The sequence below is a fragment of the Cervus elaphus genome, chromosome 12 (genome assembly GCF_910594005.1).
Source record: "Cervus elaphus chromosome 12, mCerEla1.1, whole genome shotgun sequence".
Lineage (NCBI taxonomy): Eukaryota > Metazoa > Chordata > Mammalia > Artiodactyla > Cervidae > Cervus > Cervus elaphus.
The window spans coordinates 78,778,903-78,795,290 of record NC_057826.1 but is presented as its reverse complement, the minus strand read 5'-3'; the positions used below and the strand labels follow the sequence as shown (position 1 = coordinate 78,795,290).

General features: G+C 45.3%; 1 protein-coding gene across 2 annotated transcripts in view; it reads left to right on the top strand.

Moving 5' to 3' along the window:
• Positions 1 to 394: 394 nt before the first annotated feature.
• SLC7A8 (solute carrier family 7 member 8) overlaps positions 395 to 16,388 on the top strand; it is a 51,589-nt gene continuing 35,595 nt past the window's right edge. The window contains exons 1-4 of one of the 2 annotated variants that reach the window (XM_043920170.1): positions 395 to 695; positions 950 to 1,133; positions 14,303 to 14,507; positions 15,492 to 15,643. In XM_043920170.1, the coding sequence (XP_043776105.1) occupies positions 992 to 1,133; positions 14,303 to 14,507; positions 15,492 to 15,643 (499 nt within the window). In that variant the 5' untranslated portion in view covers positions 395 to 695; positions 950 to 991. The remainder of the gene's footprint in view (positions 696 to 949; positions 1,134 to 14,302; positions 14,508 to 15,491; positions 15,644 to 16,388) is intronic. The other variant, XM_043920171.1, reaches the window with a different exon arrangement.

Genomic DNA, 16,388 nt, shown 5'->3' with positions numbered 1-16,388 from the left:
TCCCGAACAGTCGACCTGGGAGGATTTTACTTCCACTACTTACAAAGAGAAAGATGGAGACAAGGGAGAAGGTCGATAACAATGAGAAATCTTTTCATCCATCTTGTCGGTGATCTTTGGGGACTGTGTGCTGCTATTTACATTGAATGGGAGGGAGGAGAGGGAGGATGCAGAGCAACGCTGGAAGTGGGAGGCGGAGCTAGCCCAGCATTTAAAACCCCTCGCTAAAAGGGAAGCACGTTCGTTTGTGCTAGAGGCACTCTCCTGGAACCACGAGGGATGCGGCGGTCTGTGCCCTGAGGACTGACGGAGATCGGAAGAAGGAAAATAAGGACAAGAAACCAGGCGACACAGAAGAGGACCTCTGGAGAAAGCGGAAGGCAGGAGACGGGAGGGGGAAGGAACCCACGCCAGGTGGAAACAGGACCCGGAGCGAACCGCTCGGGTCCACTGAAAGAGAAGAAAGTACCGGAGGATTGCCTTTTTTCCTTTCAGTTAATGAAAACGACTTTTATCCTCATAAAAGGCTAAGGGGAGGTAAAGACAATCTCTGTTTTCTTAGGGGGATAGCTGAGGGAAATCCAGACCATCTCTTTGAAGCTCTGAAATAAGCCACTGCCTGCTACACAGTGCAAAACGGTCCTGGTTTCTGAAGAGCTACATCCCTTTCAGGAGCATTCCGACCAGAGTAGCTGGTACAGTTCTATTTTTACATTTAAATGTCTGTGTCTCTCCCCCCGCCCCCATTTTAACAACACTTTCCTTGTTTGTAAGCACGAGTGACAAGAAAGTGTCAAGACGGAATAGGAATATTTTCATCTTTCTCTTTTATCTGCCTGGGTATTTTTATTATTTTTTAAAGAGGGTAGGAGTGGTCCTTATCACGGAAAAGGACGTTTCCATTTGAAAGGCTCTCTCTCTAAATATATTTACACCCATATGCATTTAGAAAGAGAGATACCTTTCGGAGGTTGAAATCCTATTGAGAAACATGGAGAAAGGAGCCAGGCACCGGAACAACACTGAAAAGAACCACCCAGGTGGGAGCAGTTCGCAGGAGGCTGATTCTGGAGGGGGCGGAGTGGCCCTGAAGAAAGAGATTGGATTGGTCAGTGCTTGTGGTATCATTGTAGGTGAGTCCAATTCCTTTTCCCACCGACCGTTCCTCCCTGTCTGGTGGTCCTCTTGTAGAACCTTAATCCCTCAGGCCCCCCCAACCCCGCAAAGCACTGTTTTCTGCGTCCTGCTCCCTTAGAAAAGGGTTGTCGTTCACCTGTGCTATCGCCTACACAAACTGATTAAGTTTGAGAGGTATAGGACGTGTTGTATATCACGCATCTCTTCCCCCAAACCAGTCCTGTCCAGTGTTTGGGGAATGGAGCACTTAGGGGACACGCTCCTGGCTGATGGTCAGTGTTGCCTGCAAGCTTCCTGAAAATATAGGTCTCTGGGCTTGACACTGGAAGGCTGATTCCAGTGACTTAAGGTAGGACTGGGGAACCTAGATTTTTAACAGGCTTTTCTGCAGCCAATTCCTTACCAGGCTGTGGATTGGCTTTTGAGACATATTTAGGAGCTATTTGGTTTTACTTTATATGAGACTATGGGTCTCGGGGGTGTGTAATAAAAATAGCCACAACAGCAGTATAAGGATGCCTTGCTTTTCTCTAGCTTTTCCATCCTATCCAGCACTTTTTCTTGTGAAGTAGATGTGACAGGGCTGTTATTCCCATTTCATGGGTGAGGAAATAAATTATGGAAGAAAAGACACGACAGATTGTACCTTTCTGTAATTGTGTAGTTGGCAGCTTCTCTCATTGCTTAGTGGAGTTGTGTAATATCCATGTCCCTTACCTCATGGAAGACCCTGTGAGGTTCTGAAGGGAAACGGGAGTAATTAGAATGGTGAGTCCGGCTGAAGGCTTTGAAACTGGGGAGCCTGAGTGTCCCCGAGAGTGCCGGTGCAGGCCACTCCAACCCTCTAACTGCACTCTACCAGGCAGGGGTCCTAAATATGGCCCTGTCTCTAGACAACACACAGTCCTCTTTCCAGAGAGCCCCTGTAGATGCGCAATGGTTCATTACTGCCTTTACTCCTGAAGATGAGAGTTTCTTCTGCTGTCTTTGGGAGGGGGCCTTACGTTTTCCCCAGAGAAAGGGGTACAGGACAGTCAGGCCAGATCAATTTCTGTGCAGACTTCCTATTGAAGGCTTGTACTGTCCTGGTGCCCACAGACCAGTTTCTCTGGATAATCCCATGGTCCTCATGGTAGCACAGAAGCATTTTGGCAACTAAGCAATGCTGACATTGGAGAACACCCTTGAAATCAAATAATATCAGTACAGTATTCAGATAATCCTCTTCACCTCTGCACCCAGCCTTCAGTGTTATCGCCACTCAGCTTTCAAAGTGGAATGCTGCTCTGTCTAATTCTCTGACTCTGGTAGGTTTCCAGGCATCCACAGTTACAAGTACGGTAATGTTATTTTAGAATATTATAGTCAGGATTTTAATCTCTCATTGTCTTTTCTCTATCTCGCCTTTATTGCAACTGCTCTAAAAAATGAGATCAGCAAAGTCCACAATATGTACAGCACATGCCAATTTAAGGTCTATAAATAGCCCAGAGCTGTTACCTCTTTCACCAGTTTGACTGAGAGGATTAAGTACTTTCCTCCCTTTGGGAAGATTCTGATTCATACACAGATGTTTATACCCACATGCACATGAGCACAATCAGACCTCCTTCCTGCCTCAACCTTGCTCACCCACCCCTATATATGTGCAAGTATTCAAGGGTTGAGGATATTTTCCTATATAATGGGCTTGTTTTTGTCTCTTTCTTTAGTATTTTTCTAAGACTGTGAAGAAATGGGAGTGTCCAGGTGTAAGAGCTATGGCTTTTAGTTGGGTGAATGCTACTAATGATTTGTCCACAACCTCAGGGATAGCACTTCGGTGTAAGAATAGTCCCAGTGCTCCTACTGGTATTGTAGCAAGAAGAATAACAACTCTGGTATTCTATGGTGAAAAGAGGCCCCAAATATATGATTTCAGAGAAATCAGGGTATTATTCCAAAGTTCAAGAATCCTTGTAGAGTTAACAGTCATGATTGTATCTCCATTTAAGCTGAGACACACATTTCCCCTTTAGGGTGTTGTGGGGGCAAAATCCTTTCCACTTCCCCTGCCCGTGTGGCTGTTGATTTACAAAAGTGCTGAGTAGCTGCCCTGTCCTCTAGAGGGGTTTCCGAGTAGATGACAGTGATTCAGGTTTTTTCAAGACCAAATGCAAAAATAGAAATGGCATTCTGCACATGAAATTCAGTGATCCTAGTGTTCAGTGGTGCTTAGCAGAGTCCCTGACTTGAAATAGTTACTCAAATGATTGTTGAATTTAATTGACTCTTCGACAAAAATATGAAGACAGTAGTAATAAAGTGTTTATTTGAATGGCTGTTGGGAACCTGACTTGAAAATCTTTTAAGCTAGGAATAGTTTCATCAACTTGGAAATGAGGTTGTCCAGTTTTAATTTTTTTTTTTTCAGTTTTAATTTTTAAACATCACCTTTGCCCTAATTTAACCAGGCTATTGCTCACCACATATTTGGCCAAAGAAACCTATTGGCAATAGGTGAACTTAGATTTCTTCATGAATGTGGAGTCCCCCTCAAAATCTAAAGAAAGTACGAAGGAGCCACAAAATTCATTAATTAATGCTATCAAAGCTACTGTTATTATTAAAAATTTATTATATGCCAGACACTTGTCCAATTGCCAAACATACATTCTTTTTTTTTTTTTTTGTAAGTATTTATTTATTTGGCTGTACCAGGTCTTAGTTGCAGCACATGGAATCTGGTTCCCTGGGCCCCTGCATTGGGAGCATGAAGTCACTGGACCACCAGGGAAGTCCTACATTGTCTTATTTATCCCTCACAATAATCCCATGTGGTAAGCACTTCTTAGCCCTCCCTCCACATAAGGAAATAGAGGCTCAGAGAGACAAGAAACTTGGTGAGGGTCACACAGCTGAAAAATATTAAAGATTCAGACCTACAGCTTGTCTAAATCCTAAATGAAACTCATAAGCATTATTCTCTACTCTCAATTGTCATGTCCTAAAAGAGGTGTTTGCCTTCAGATCCTGTGCAGAGGTCCTTATTTGTTTTTATAGACGAAGCACTCAGTGTTGTGTTCCTTGCAAGGAAGTGTCCCAGTGTAAACAAGATCTGAGCAGTCAGTTGAGTGCTGAAGTACCAGTATAGCCGCAGGAAGACACTGGTGGGGGGTTGGAGCCTGAGGTGTGCTGGCTCCACTATTGCAGGATGTGGTCAGCACAGACCATGCTTCCATTGACTCTCCCACATGCTCGCTTCTCCTTTCTGGACCGGCGTTCTCTACTGGAAAAACCATAGCTTTCCATAAACTCTTTATATATTACCTTATTTAATCCTGACCACCATTCTGTGGAAATAGGTATTATAACTCTGTTTTACACATGGGGAAATGGAGTCACAGACCCTGGAGGACTGACTACTGAGATCTTCTGACTCCAGAGTCAAACCTCTTAGCCATTTCCTGTTTCTAATCGGTAACCTAGAGAGGAGGGAGGGAGGCTGATGTGTCTTGTGTGGTGGGGGAGTGCGCCATGCAGGACCATAGCCCTGACACTGGAGTTGGGAAAGGACATGGGTATCTGATACTGGAAAAGTTGGGGGAAAACTTTTTTAAAAGGCTGTTTGTCAACAAAGAAGCATACTGTAGGTGTAACCGTACTGAAATGGCACTGGGCTGATTTGGAAATATTTCAGGTCCAAAAGATTTTCAGACCCATGTATTTTGACACCATTTGAGAAGATTTTACATTTTAGTCTTTGATTTAATGTATTAGCTTTCTAATTCCCCAAATGTCTATTGGATATTAACCAGAGGGCTGGAGTGTGAAAATTCTTCTCAAATTTGTACTTCAGTTTTTGTTTTGTTTTTTTTTTCCAACATGAGAGGGGTTAGGATTTGGTTCATTCAAGATGAAAACATGTTTAAAACTCTCATTGTTCTCAAAGAAAACTTTGAGACAGAAGCCAAGTAGGATACTTTTCAAAACAAACACATCTTGGTAAACAGAGAGAGGTTATACTCAGTGGTGTAATAATAATAAGTAGCTACCATTTACTGAGCACTACCACATACCAGATCAGTGCTTTATGAGTATTTTCATCTAAGCCCATGAAATAAGTACTGTTATGGAAAGGGTGGAATTGAATGAATAAATAACTGGCAGTGGCAGAGCCAGGATTCCCATCCAAGTCATTGAACTCTGAAGCCACTGGGCTTAATCAAAATGCTCCACAGGGTGGCTGGAACCAGGGATCCTGGTGCTTCCTACCTCCAGGAACCAGGGGGCTCAAGGAGTAATCTAGTTGAGGCAGGGCTGCTGGCAGGGCTCCAATATGCTGTCTCAAAGAGCAGAGTTATGCAGAATCAATGACTAGCAGGAGACACTTAGGGTTGGGGAAAGAAAATAGAAACCCAGCAGGTAAAAAAGATGTCCAGAGAAACAGAATCAAACAACCCATTCTATTTAGAAAAGCAACGACAAAAACACCCTGTACCCAGATCAGATGACCTCAGAGAGGCCAGCACCACATATACCACTTTTTCTGAATTAAATTGGCTTATTGAAGTGGCATGGTGGTATGGGCATACTGGGTGAGACTTTCAGGTTGCCCAGATACCAGGGTTTTCTGCTTTCCTCTGCGGGTTAATCCGGCAGCAGAGCTGCCTACCAAGAAAGCCTTAGGAATGTCTGTTGTTGCTCTTGTTGTTTGTTGTTATTTTTTTGTTTGTTTGTTTGGTTTTGACCGCGCTAGGTCTTCATTGCTGCATGCTGACTTTCTCCAGTTGCAGTGAGCGAGAGCTTCCCATTGCAGTGGCTTCTCTTGTTGCAGAGCATGGGCTCTAGAACATGAGGGTTTCAGTAGATGTGGTGTATGGGCTTAGTTGCATGTGGAATCTTTCTGGACCAGGGATTGAACCTGTGTCTCCTGAGTTGGCAGGCAGATTCTTAAACGCTGGACCACCAGGGAAGTCCTTGTTTGGTTATTATTGTTTGGAGATGGTGAGAGGGTATCAAAAAAGCAGGAATGAGCAAATAACCCCAAGAATATATCCTGAACTACCCAAAACAACCAAAAGGAGTTCATCCCTTCTAATTTTTAACTCCCAACTGAGAGAGTGCAGAGCAAGAAAGACCATGCCTTGTTCCCCTCCCAGAACATGTCTGCAAGGGAGGCCCCCTGGGCTCTTCTCCCTGGAAATCTGTAAATGACAAAGTGCAGGCTGCTCCCTGGCACAGGTATGGGGTCTACTGGCCACAGGATTCTGATCATCCCATATTTTAACATTTAACAAATACTCATTCAACATTATATTCTAGGCCTTGTGCTAAGCACTGGTGAATTTTATTTCTAAGAAGCCAAATTGTGCCTCAAGTCTATTATTTTTTTTCTCAAGTCTATTTTAAGCTGTTTTATTTATAGAATGAATGAAGTCTGAGCCGAAAAGCTTTATCAATCACATCTCATCCCTCATCCATTGTCACGTCACAGCTCTTCACATTGGTTTGCTCCCTGCGGTTAATATCTTCAGCATTACCAGTGACGTCACTTCTGGGGAGAGGGTTTCATAATGTGCCTTGAGATGTTCTGGGCAACCTCACATTGAGCAGCATATTGTGAAGGCCAATTACCCAGGGGGTGTTTAGTTGCTGCAGAATTGTTAGTGTACTTCTCTCACTATGTATAGAGTTTCAAGGTGCCTGTACATCTGTGAGATTCGTAAATGCTTTAGCAGCCTCTTTAGAGTACAGTTCTGCATAGCATGTTTAATCAGCAGCTGATACAGGCAGGTCAGGTTGTCTAGGGATAAGGAGACATTTGCTAAGTGGGTCCTGATGCTGGGAGTAGAAAGCATATGATGAATTTTCCCATGATTTGTATTATGTTGTGAACAGGGAGGAACCATTGTTGATATCAGAAAAGGAAGGGCTTTGGAGATAGTCTTGGGTTTGTAAACTGCTTTCCTCTTTACAAGCTTTGTAACCTGGAATAAGTTTATTGGCAATAAATAGAAATTTCTTGTGAAATGTTAAACTGGCTGGTATCCAGCAGTTTATATTCAATAAATATTAGTTTCTTTCTCTCCTAAGCTCATCCTCCACCACCCCCACTTCCCTTATCCCCCCCCCCCACCCTCATTCATTTTGGTTCAAAACCAGGTTAGATTGATCGGGTGATGGGAAGAACTGGCCAATTCAGCCCAAGTCTGACCTGTTTATCAAGTAGACAGTGTTTTTCCTTTTCTCTGTTGACTCGAGTCTACTTACTCATCAGCTTCTTATGCTTCCCCTCTTCTAGGAAGCTTTTTCTGAGCAGCCCCCACAAGTGACGTTGTACATCCCTAATATCTTGTCATGTATTGCGATTGCTTTCATGCAACTTCTGCTTTCCCTGGTGTTGTCAGTTCTGTGTCCACGTGCATCATGTCACCATAATTCCCTGAGGACAGGGACTGAGTCTTTCTCATTTTCATATCCTCATGTATTCAGCCTGGCATGGGTAAGTGCGTAGAAAGTATTTGTTGAATAATAGCAGTCCATCTAAGCCAAACCATCCATTAGAGATCTGCCTCCCAACAATGTGAATATGCTTTCTCTTGGCTGCCTGTGGGATCTTGGCTCTCCAGCTAGGGATCGAACTTGTGCCCTCTGCAGTGGAAACACAGAGTCTTAACCACTGGACCACCCTGAAAATGCTTAACAAACTGAACTTACTGAACTGTACACTTACAAATGGTTAAGGTGGTAAATTTAGTGTTGCATTTGAAAAAAAAGTTTTAGCTTAAAAACGAGTTATTCCCGTAAACAATAAATTTTTACATGTAGCAAAAAACAAGCAAAACACAAAGCATGCTAAATCTCATCTAAGTTCAAATTTGAAAAAGACTTTAGAAATTAACATTGAGGCTTACCTCAGCCTCAGCACTATTATATTTTGGGTCAGATATTTTGTTGTTTTTGGGGGCCGTCCCATGCACCCCCTCACCAGCTATGGCAACCAAAAATGTCTCCAGACACTGCCAGTTGTCCCCTGAAAGTGGGAAGATGGTGCAAAATTGTCCCTGGATGAGCACCACTGAGGTAGACAAAGCCTCTTACTGTTGGTGCCTGGTTTCCCAATCAGACAGGGAGACGCTGGACACCTGCTGTGAATCCTTAATGGGCATTTTTGAGGGCTCAGCAGTCTTAGCCCCTCAGGCCAGGATGCCTGTCTTTCAGTGTCTGGTGGGTGGTGGTTGGCTCCATCTATTATGTTAAAAGTCCATGTGTGAACTAGTTCTTCCCAATTACGTTTTAAAGCAAGAATGTACAGAGTGGGTGCTCAATAAATACTTTTTGAGATGCAATTACCTGTTGGCCGCCCACCTGAAGCATCTAAAAATCATACCTAGACAAGTAAACATGCTCAGAGAATGCTTCACGGCCCTGGCGCTGCAATGCTATTTCAGAGCCAAACTTCCAAGGTGAAACCATTATTGGTGTCTTATAGAGACTGTCTCTACCCCTACTATTGCAAATCCTAGCAACTCCTTATATTTGTGATCATTAAGCGGATTATAAAGTGCTTCCATGCATGTATGTTCGCCTTTGATCCCCACCACAACCTCGTGAGGTAGGCAAGGCAGGAGCAAGTATTCCTATTCAGCAGGTGTAGGGACACTAAGAAAAATTCAGGCCACTCAGCTTGTGAGTGGCAAAGCAAGGACTCAGTGGCTCCTCTGACTCTTAAGTCTAGCACCCATTTCATTCTTCAGCAAGGAATCTAAACCAGCAGAGTCCTAAAGCTCCTTCCCCATCTCTGTTCCACAAGAGACGGCAACCCCACAGGGTGTGTTTTGGAGTCCTGACCTGCCATCACCCTGACGTGGCTGTTTGTACAGTCCTGATGGAAAGTGGAGATAGGATGAGAGGCATGGTGAGCTTTTAGGCCTGCTGTGAGGATCAAAGCCTGGCCTCAACGTGCTGACCCCATTTCCATGCTATTCTTGCAGTGCTGAAAATCCTGAGACCCTTCCAACCATTTTGTGGGAGAAGCACAAAGATTTGCCCTGGTTTTGTCTGGACATCATGGAAATGGACAGAACCTCCAAGGTCCAGGAGAAGCCCTGGCTAGATTCCAAGACTAGCATGAGTCAGTAGAGAAGGCCAAAGCCTTTTGGATCTGAGGGTCTGTTGGGCAGTAGAATCTGTAATTCCATGCCCTAGGACATTCTGTGATGGCTGCAGCATTCTAGCGTGGACAGGCCTGGAAGTGAGTAAGGCCTTAATAAGAATCACATGGGTATTGGCCCACAGGTGGAAGTCAGCGATTTTTCACGGCCAATGTGGATTTTCTCAATTCCAGCAGTTTTTCTAGTGATGACTTGCCCACTGATACAACTTGGCCCCTTCTTAATGGAGTGGTTCACTTGGCTTTTCTTTGACAGAACAAGCCAATCTGGACCTCATTGTCCAGGCATCCTAGGGCCCATTTTTCACTAGAGAAGATCTGTGTGATAAGATGGTTATTTCCCTAATTGGGGTCGATGAAAGAGAGGATTGAAAACCCAACTGACCCTGGCTCTACCAGACGGTTGGGCATCTTGTTCTCAAGTGGCTTTGTAGATGATGAGTCTAAGAGTAAAACAATGGAGAAAAAAATTCCTGCTGTAATCAACTTCTTCCAACCTCTCATCAAGAAAGGTTCATAGTCAAAGGTATAAAAGCCTTTCCCCAGTTCTCCTTTTTCACAGCTATTCCAGAAAAGCCTCACTTGGACAGTGTAAAAGCCCTGCAGTTAAGGTATGTGTGGGGTAATTTCTCAAGGAGAGGCAGCTCAGTAGGAAGAAGCTCTGGGCCAGGAGTCCAAGGACATGGCCTCTCATCCAGGCCTTGCTACCTAATGCAGTATGTGACTTTGATCATGGCTCTTCGCCTCTCTGAACCTTAGTCTTCACAATAGTAAATAGGGATGAGAGTGCCTGACCTGTGCACCCAAGAAAGTAGTTGTGAGAATCAAGTAAGGTAATAGGCATGAATCTTTCGTAACTCATCGCTGAAGGTGGTATTGCAATAGAAGGAAAGAATCAGATCTGTGTTCCAGTTCTTTAATAAGCAACTTCTGTGAACCTTTCTCATTGTCTATAGGGTGGAGCATGTAAAACTGACAATTTTCAGGGAAAAGCTTGAGGCTATGATGGTGACTGCTAATTTAACCTGTGATTTAAGCAAATAACCACCTCTCTGCATCTCAGGTTCTTCATCTGTAAAATAGGGAAAATAATACCTCCTTCATTTTCTCCATTTGGAAAAATGAGAATAATGGTTGCCCTAGTTTCTTTCCCTATAAAGTAGAGATGATAATACCAGCCAGTCTACTCTCAGCAGCGGAATAAGTGGGTTGCTTTACTGATTTGCCTACAATACACACTTGACATATTTCACAGGTTTTGGAGGTTCCAGATAAACAGGTGTATTAAACTGCTCCATGGAGGTAAGCTGTAGATTGACATCAAACATTACTTATTCGATAAATACTTATAGGGTGCTTATTAATACTTTGTGACATTCCACAGGTAAACAATACAGTGTCTACTCTCATGGAGCTTACAGTCTTGTGAGGGAGATATATATTAGTCAAATAATTACACTAAAGATTGTATATAAAAGGCATGACTTTTTAGTAAATGTAGTGTGAGTATTCTTTCGGCTCCAGTACATAGCTGTGCTCTGAGTGACTTTCGTCTTCCTGTAGTCGTTCCAGAGGCTGCTAAGGAAGAGACATCTGATTCTGATTTTCTAGGTAGTGGCTTCCTAGAATTGGGGCGAGACATTCCTCTCCTTCCCATCCCCCAGTTCTCAGTTTTGGTTAACATAATTCAATTTTTTTTCACTATTTATTTTTAAAAATTTTATTTTTCACTGTGCTGGGTCTTTGTTGCTGCATGGGCTTTTCTCTAGTGAGGCATGGGCTCTAGGGCATGTGGGCTTCAGTAGTTTCAGCACATGGACTCAGTTCCAGCATGCGGACTCAGTAGCTGTGGCTCCCAGGCTCTGGAGCACAGGCTTGATAATTGTGGTGCACGGGCTTAGAGGCATGTGGGATCTTCCTGGATCAGAGACTGAACCTATGTCTCCTTCGTTGGCAGGTGTATTCTTTCACCACTGAGCCACCAGGGAAGCCCCCAAAATTTTTTGGCCATGCTGTGAGACATTTGGGATTTTAGTCCCCCTACCAGGGATCACAGAGAAGGCACTGGTGGCCCACTCCAGTACTCTTGCCTGGGAAATCCCATGGACGGAGGAGCCTGGTAGGCTGCAGTCCATGGCGTCTCGAAGAGTTGGACACGACTGAGCGGCTTCACTTTCACTTTTTACTTTCATGCATTGGAAAAGGAAATGGCAACCCACTCCAGTGTTCTTGCCTGGAGAATCCCAGGAGCGGGAGCCTGGTGGGCTGCCGTCTATGGGGTTGCCCAGAGTTGGACACAACTGACGTGACTTAGCAGCAGCAACCTAGGATCAAACCCATACCCCCTGCCGTGGAAGCACGGAGTCTTAACCACTGGACAGCCAAGAAAGTCTCTATTTTTTTTTCCCCTACTTTTATCTTTGTCATTTTAATTTGGTCAAATCAAGATGGTTGATGGGGAGAACTCTTGTCCCAGTGCCAAGCCTCACCATCTGCTATAGGAGCTCCATGGAAGGACACATTATCCAAGAACCAGTGGAGACGGGAAGTAGTCAGACCCCCAGAAAGGGCTGTTGGTCTTGGACCGCCCACCTTCCACCTGGGATGATGGGGTGGGGCACGTGCTCTGGAAATGTCAGAGCAAAAGCAGGAGAACCAAAGTGCTCACTCATCTCCACTGGGGTGTTTTCTAAGAACCCTGAAGTAGAATTTGGACATTCTTCATTACTGAGAAAATGAGATCTTTTCAGTAACATCCACAGCCTTTTCCTGGTCCTGAGAAATTCCTGGCTATCGCCCCACAACCCCTTTCGGCATCTTAAAAACCAAAGTCAAAGCCTGTTTTTCTCCCATACTGATTATTTTTCCAATCCCTTGAGCTAGTTTTATAACCTTCTATTGCTCTCTTCTTGGCTGGCTTTAAAACGCCCTACAGATGACTCTTCTGATAAATTCCTGCCAGGCAAGGAGTTTACTGTTACTTTCCAGCACTATCAGCAGCCCCATCTCACATTCACTGTGGCAGGTGAAGGGTCGTTTGACGCTGATTGTCCCAGGATGCTACCAGGAGGCCCTTTAGTCTCTGCTGACCCAGCATTCATGCATAGCACACATGGCGGATGAGTTGAGAAGGGGGTTGAGAGGTAGCTTCTCATTCCAAGTCTCAGACTTAAAAAAAAAATACCAAAAAAGGAAAAGCCTTTAAGAACTGGGGGCACCCAGGATTTCATTTTTCTCTCTCTCTTTGCCTGATGTTTAGATCACAAATTTAAACATGAGGGATTGTTTCTTCTTTTATCTTCACTTCTCTACGTAGCCCTATTCTGTTTGGATGGCTTAACCCAGGAGAAAAAAGGCCTGTTTGAGTCATAATGTGCCGCCTTTGTGTTTCAATCTAGCTGTGGCCCTAGGCTCTCCAGTTGGGTATTTCAGTCTCCCAGCTGCTGGTAGTCTCCTCCTGGCCCCTCCCCTCCCTTGTTACTCATCTCAAGGAGCAGTTCTTTAGCTTGAAAAGGGGCAGCATATTCTACATCCCCAAAGAATGAAATATTACTGCTTTCAGGATGGGAATATTCTCTTTCCCTATGACTAAAATAACCTGGATGCACAGTCTGGAATTAAAAATTGAATTTTGGTTTAGAAGTGAACGTTTTCAGGACTGGAATGAGGCTGAGCTGTGATTGATATCTAAAAGTCCGTTTTCTAAATTTGAGCATAAAATCCCATAATCTGCATCTCAATTAGCCCAGAACTGGTTCCAGACCACTAAAGAGAGATGGTAGGAATTCAGAACAGTCAAATCCAACTGGCCTCTAGTACTCCAGCTCTGCATTTTGACTTGGATCCATTTAGTGTCTACTTCTTCCCCCCAGGCCCTCATTGGTGCAGCGGGGTGGGGCATGAAGAGGAAGAGGGAGCTTTCAAAGCACCTGACCCTTGGACCCTGACCCCTGGAATCATAAGATAGGAGAGCTTGGGAAGAAACGTCCCAGGAGCTGTCCCCACACTCCTGTTCCTCCCCTGCCCCAACACGTCCCAGCGGCCAACATTCAGTCCCTGGGGCCAGCCTCACCTGTCGAGAGCAGGCCAGCCCCTTATACACAGAACTGATGTGGATTAGTGGAAAGAACCCTTGGATTAAGCATCAGGAGACTGACTTCTAGATCCAATTTTACCCATCAGTAGCTGTGGAATTTGGAGAAAGCCACTTAACCCCTCTGTGTCTTAGTCTCTTGGTTTGTGAAATAGGAACACCTGCCCTTTCTCCTCCTGAATTCAGTGAAGTTGTTGTGAGAGGCACATGAAACAATGGAGGGGAATGACCTTTGGAAGAATGTAGAGCTAAGGCTTTGCACGTATTGCGTCCAGACAAACCACTTCTAAACTACAAGAGCTGTTTTTTTTTTACGGTTATTTCATGCTCTTCACCAAGGGTGGGGCTATTGTGTCTGGGGTAGAGGCCAGCCTCCAGGAGTGCTGTCCATACTTGTGGGTCTTGGAAACCCCCAGACACAGGGTATGACCACAGTCTGTCCAAAGGTATTGCCCTTCAGCTCATTTTTAAAGCTTTCTAACTGCACATTTTATAGCTCTTCCTTTTCCAGCCAGCCTTAAGTAAGGCATTTGTCACCACCCTGGTTAGACTACGTTTGGCCCAGTCGGAGCGCCCTGGAAGTTCCATTTGCACCACCATTTACTACTGTGTAGACTTAGGCAATGCACTTTCCTCTGTAAAATGGGAGAAATGATGTCTGACTCCATCGGCTTGTCCTGACGCTTACATGACACACGTAAAATACCTGACAAGTTCCTGATCTCCATGTCCATTGTCTGCTGCTCTTTCCCCTGCTAAGGAGAATTATTGCTAGACATACCTGCATACCTGGAGGGGATTTGTGCACCCCAAAGGCATTTTGCCTCAGATCAAAGGCGAGAGCACCTCCACCATGCTGCCGCCTGCCAACTGTCCTGACTCCCTTTTCTCCGCACTACTCTCGGTGCTTTTCACAGGGAACATCATCGGCTCTGGAATCTTCGTCTCACCCAAAGGTGTGCTAGAGAATGCGGGCTCTGTGGGCGTGGCTCTCATCATCTGGATTGTGACAGGCCTCATCACAGCTGTGGGAGCCTTGTGCTATGCTGAGCTCGGGGTCACCATCCCCAAATCTGGAGGTGACTACTCCTATGTCAAGGACATCTTTGGAGGCCTGGCTGGGTAAGAGAATACTGGGGGGACTAAGTGGTCCGGGAAGCCAAGGCCAGGGCTGTCCAGTGTGCTGAGGAGGGTGTGAGCTTGGGGTTCCTCCACGTCACAGTTGCCAGTTCAGCCTGTGTCCCCTTGATCCCCCTCAGAGTGGCAGAGGAACCAGACTGTAGTTTTAATCTCTGTTTAGGGTTTTTGTTTGTTCTGCTTTGCTGCACCTTGTGGCTTGCGGGATCTCAGTTCCCAGACCAGGGATCGAACCTGGGCCCTTGGCAGTGAATGTGTGGAGTCCTAACCACTGAACCACCAGGGAATTCCCTTAATCTCTGTTGACCTTAGAGAGCAAGATTCTATGAGTGAGAACAAGTAGAACTAAAGGACAACTCTGATTGGAGATGCCCAGGGAAAGCACATCACGAAAACAAAGCCCTTTTATCCTGAAAAATAAGTGAGTGGTGTCTCTGATTTTCTCAGCCCCCACAGCCCAGATACTGAAGAGCTCAGTTCTAACTAGGGAGCCCAAGGGTATGGGGACATTTCCCTTCAAACTCAATACACCCTCCTGACACTCATGTAACTGGCCACACTCTTAGCGTGCCCTGACTGTGAAGGTTCTGGGGTTGCAGATTTTCTTTTCCACCAGTGGCTTCTGGGGGCCAGGGTGGTAGAGAAGAGATGATGAAATGATGAAAGGAGCAGAAGGAGAGAAGGAACGCTAAGACGTGGGTCGGAACTAGTTGAAATAGTGCTTCATTGTTAAACCAGTTTACTGTCAGCACAGAGAGCTAGGTGTCTCGTTCAGGCGGGGGCTGGTCTCCTCAGCATCCCAGAAAACAACAAGGAAACGCATCCCTTTAGCCCACCTGCCTCTCTCAACACTGCTTGATGACTTGCCCAGACTTCCCCTGATGGCTTCTGAATCCCTGCCATGCCTGGCGGTGGGGGCGGGGGTCTTAATTCCTATCTTGGCTCAAGTTCCATCTGGTTCCCCCGCAGGTTCCTGAGGCTGTGGATCGCGGTGCTGGTGATCTACCCCACCAACCAGGCTGTCATCGCCCTCACCTTTTCCAACTACGTGCTGCAACCGCTCTTCCCCACCTGCTTCCCCCCAGAGTCTGGCCTTCGCCTCCTCGCTGCCCTCTGCTTATGTAAGTACCATCTGGGCCTTGCTCAGGACAGTGTCTTCCTCATGATCTGGTTCTCCCTTCTCTCCCTCTTTCTTTCCTCTCCTTTTAGTTATTTATTTTTTTCCCTCTCCTCCTTTTATTTATATATTTATTTATTTTCCTCTGCTCCTTTTATTTTTATGCCTTGTTACTTTTCAATTTCCAACACGCCTGCTGTGGACAAATGGATTCCACATATAATTGTGCTATGCTAAGCCACTTCAGTCGTGCCTGACTTTTTATGAGTCCCACCAGGCTCCTCTGTCCATGTGATTCTCCAGGCAAGAATACTGGAGCGGGTGGCCATGCCCTCCTCCAGGGGATCTTCCCAACCCAGGGGTCAAACCCGTGTTTCTTATGTCTCCTGCATTGGCAGGTGGGTTCTTTACCACTGGCACCACCTGGGAAGCCCTCCATATATGATTATCTGGTTTAAAAAAAAAGAAGAAACTTAAGTAGCTGTTCAGAAGAAGTGTAATTTTCACTGGCAGGGTTTGCTTGTATATGAAGCACTTACATATGTATTATCTGATCCAAGCCTCACAACAAATCCATAAGGTAAGCTGGGCCAGTGTTACATTTTCCTTGAGCAGAAAAGGAAGTGGAGCCAGGAAAGTGAATTAGCCAACATTGTTCCTTCTCTTTACAGCACACGCACCACGCTGGAGGCTCCCTGCCACTCGTGGGAAGACTTTTCTGGCCTCTCCACCTCTGCCTCCACCTGCCA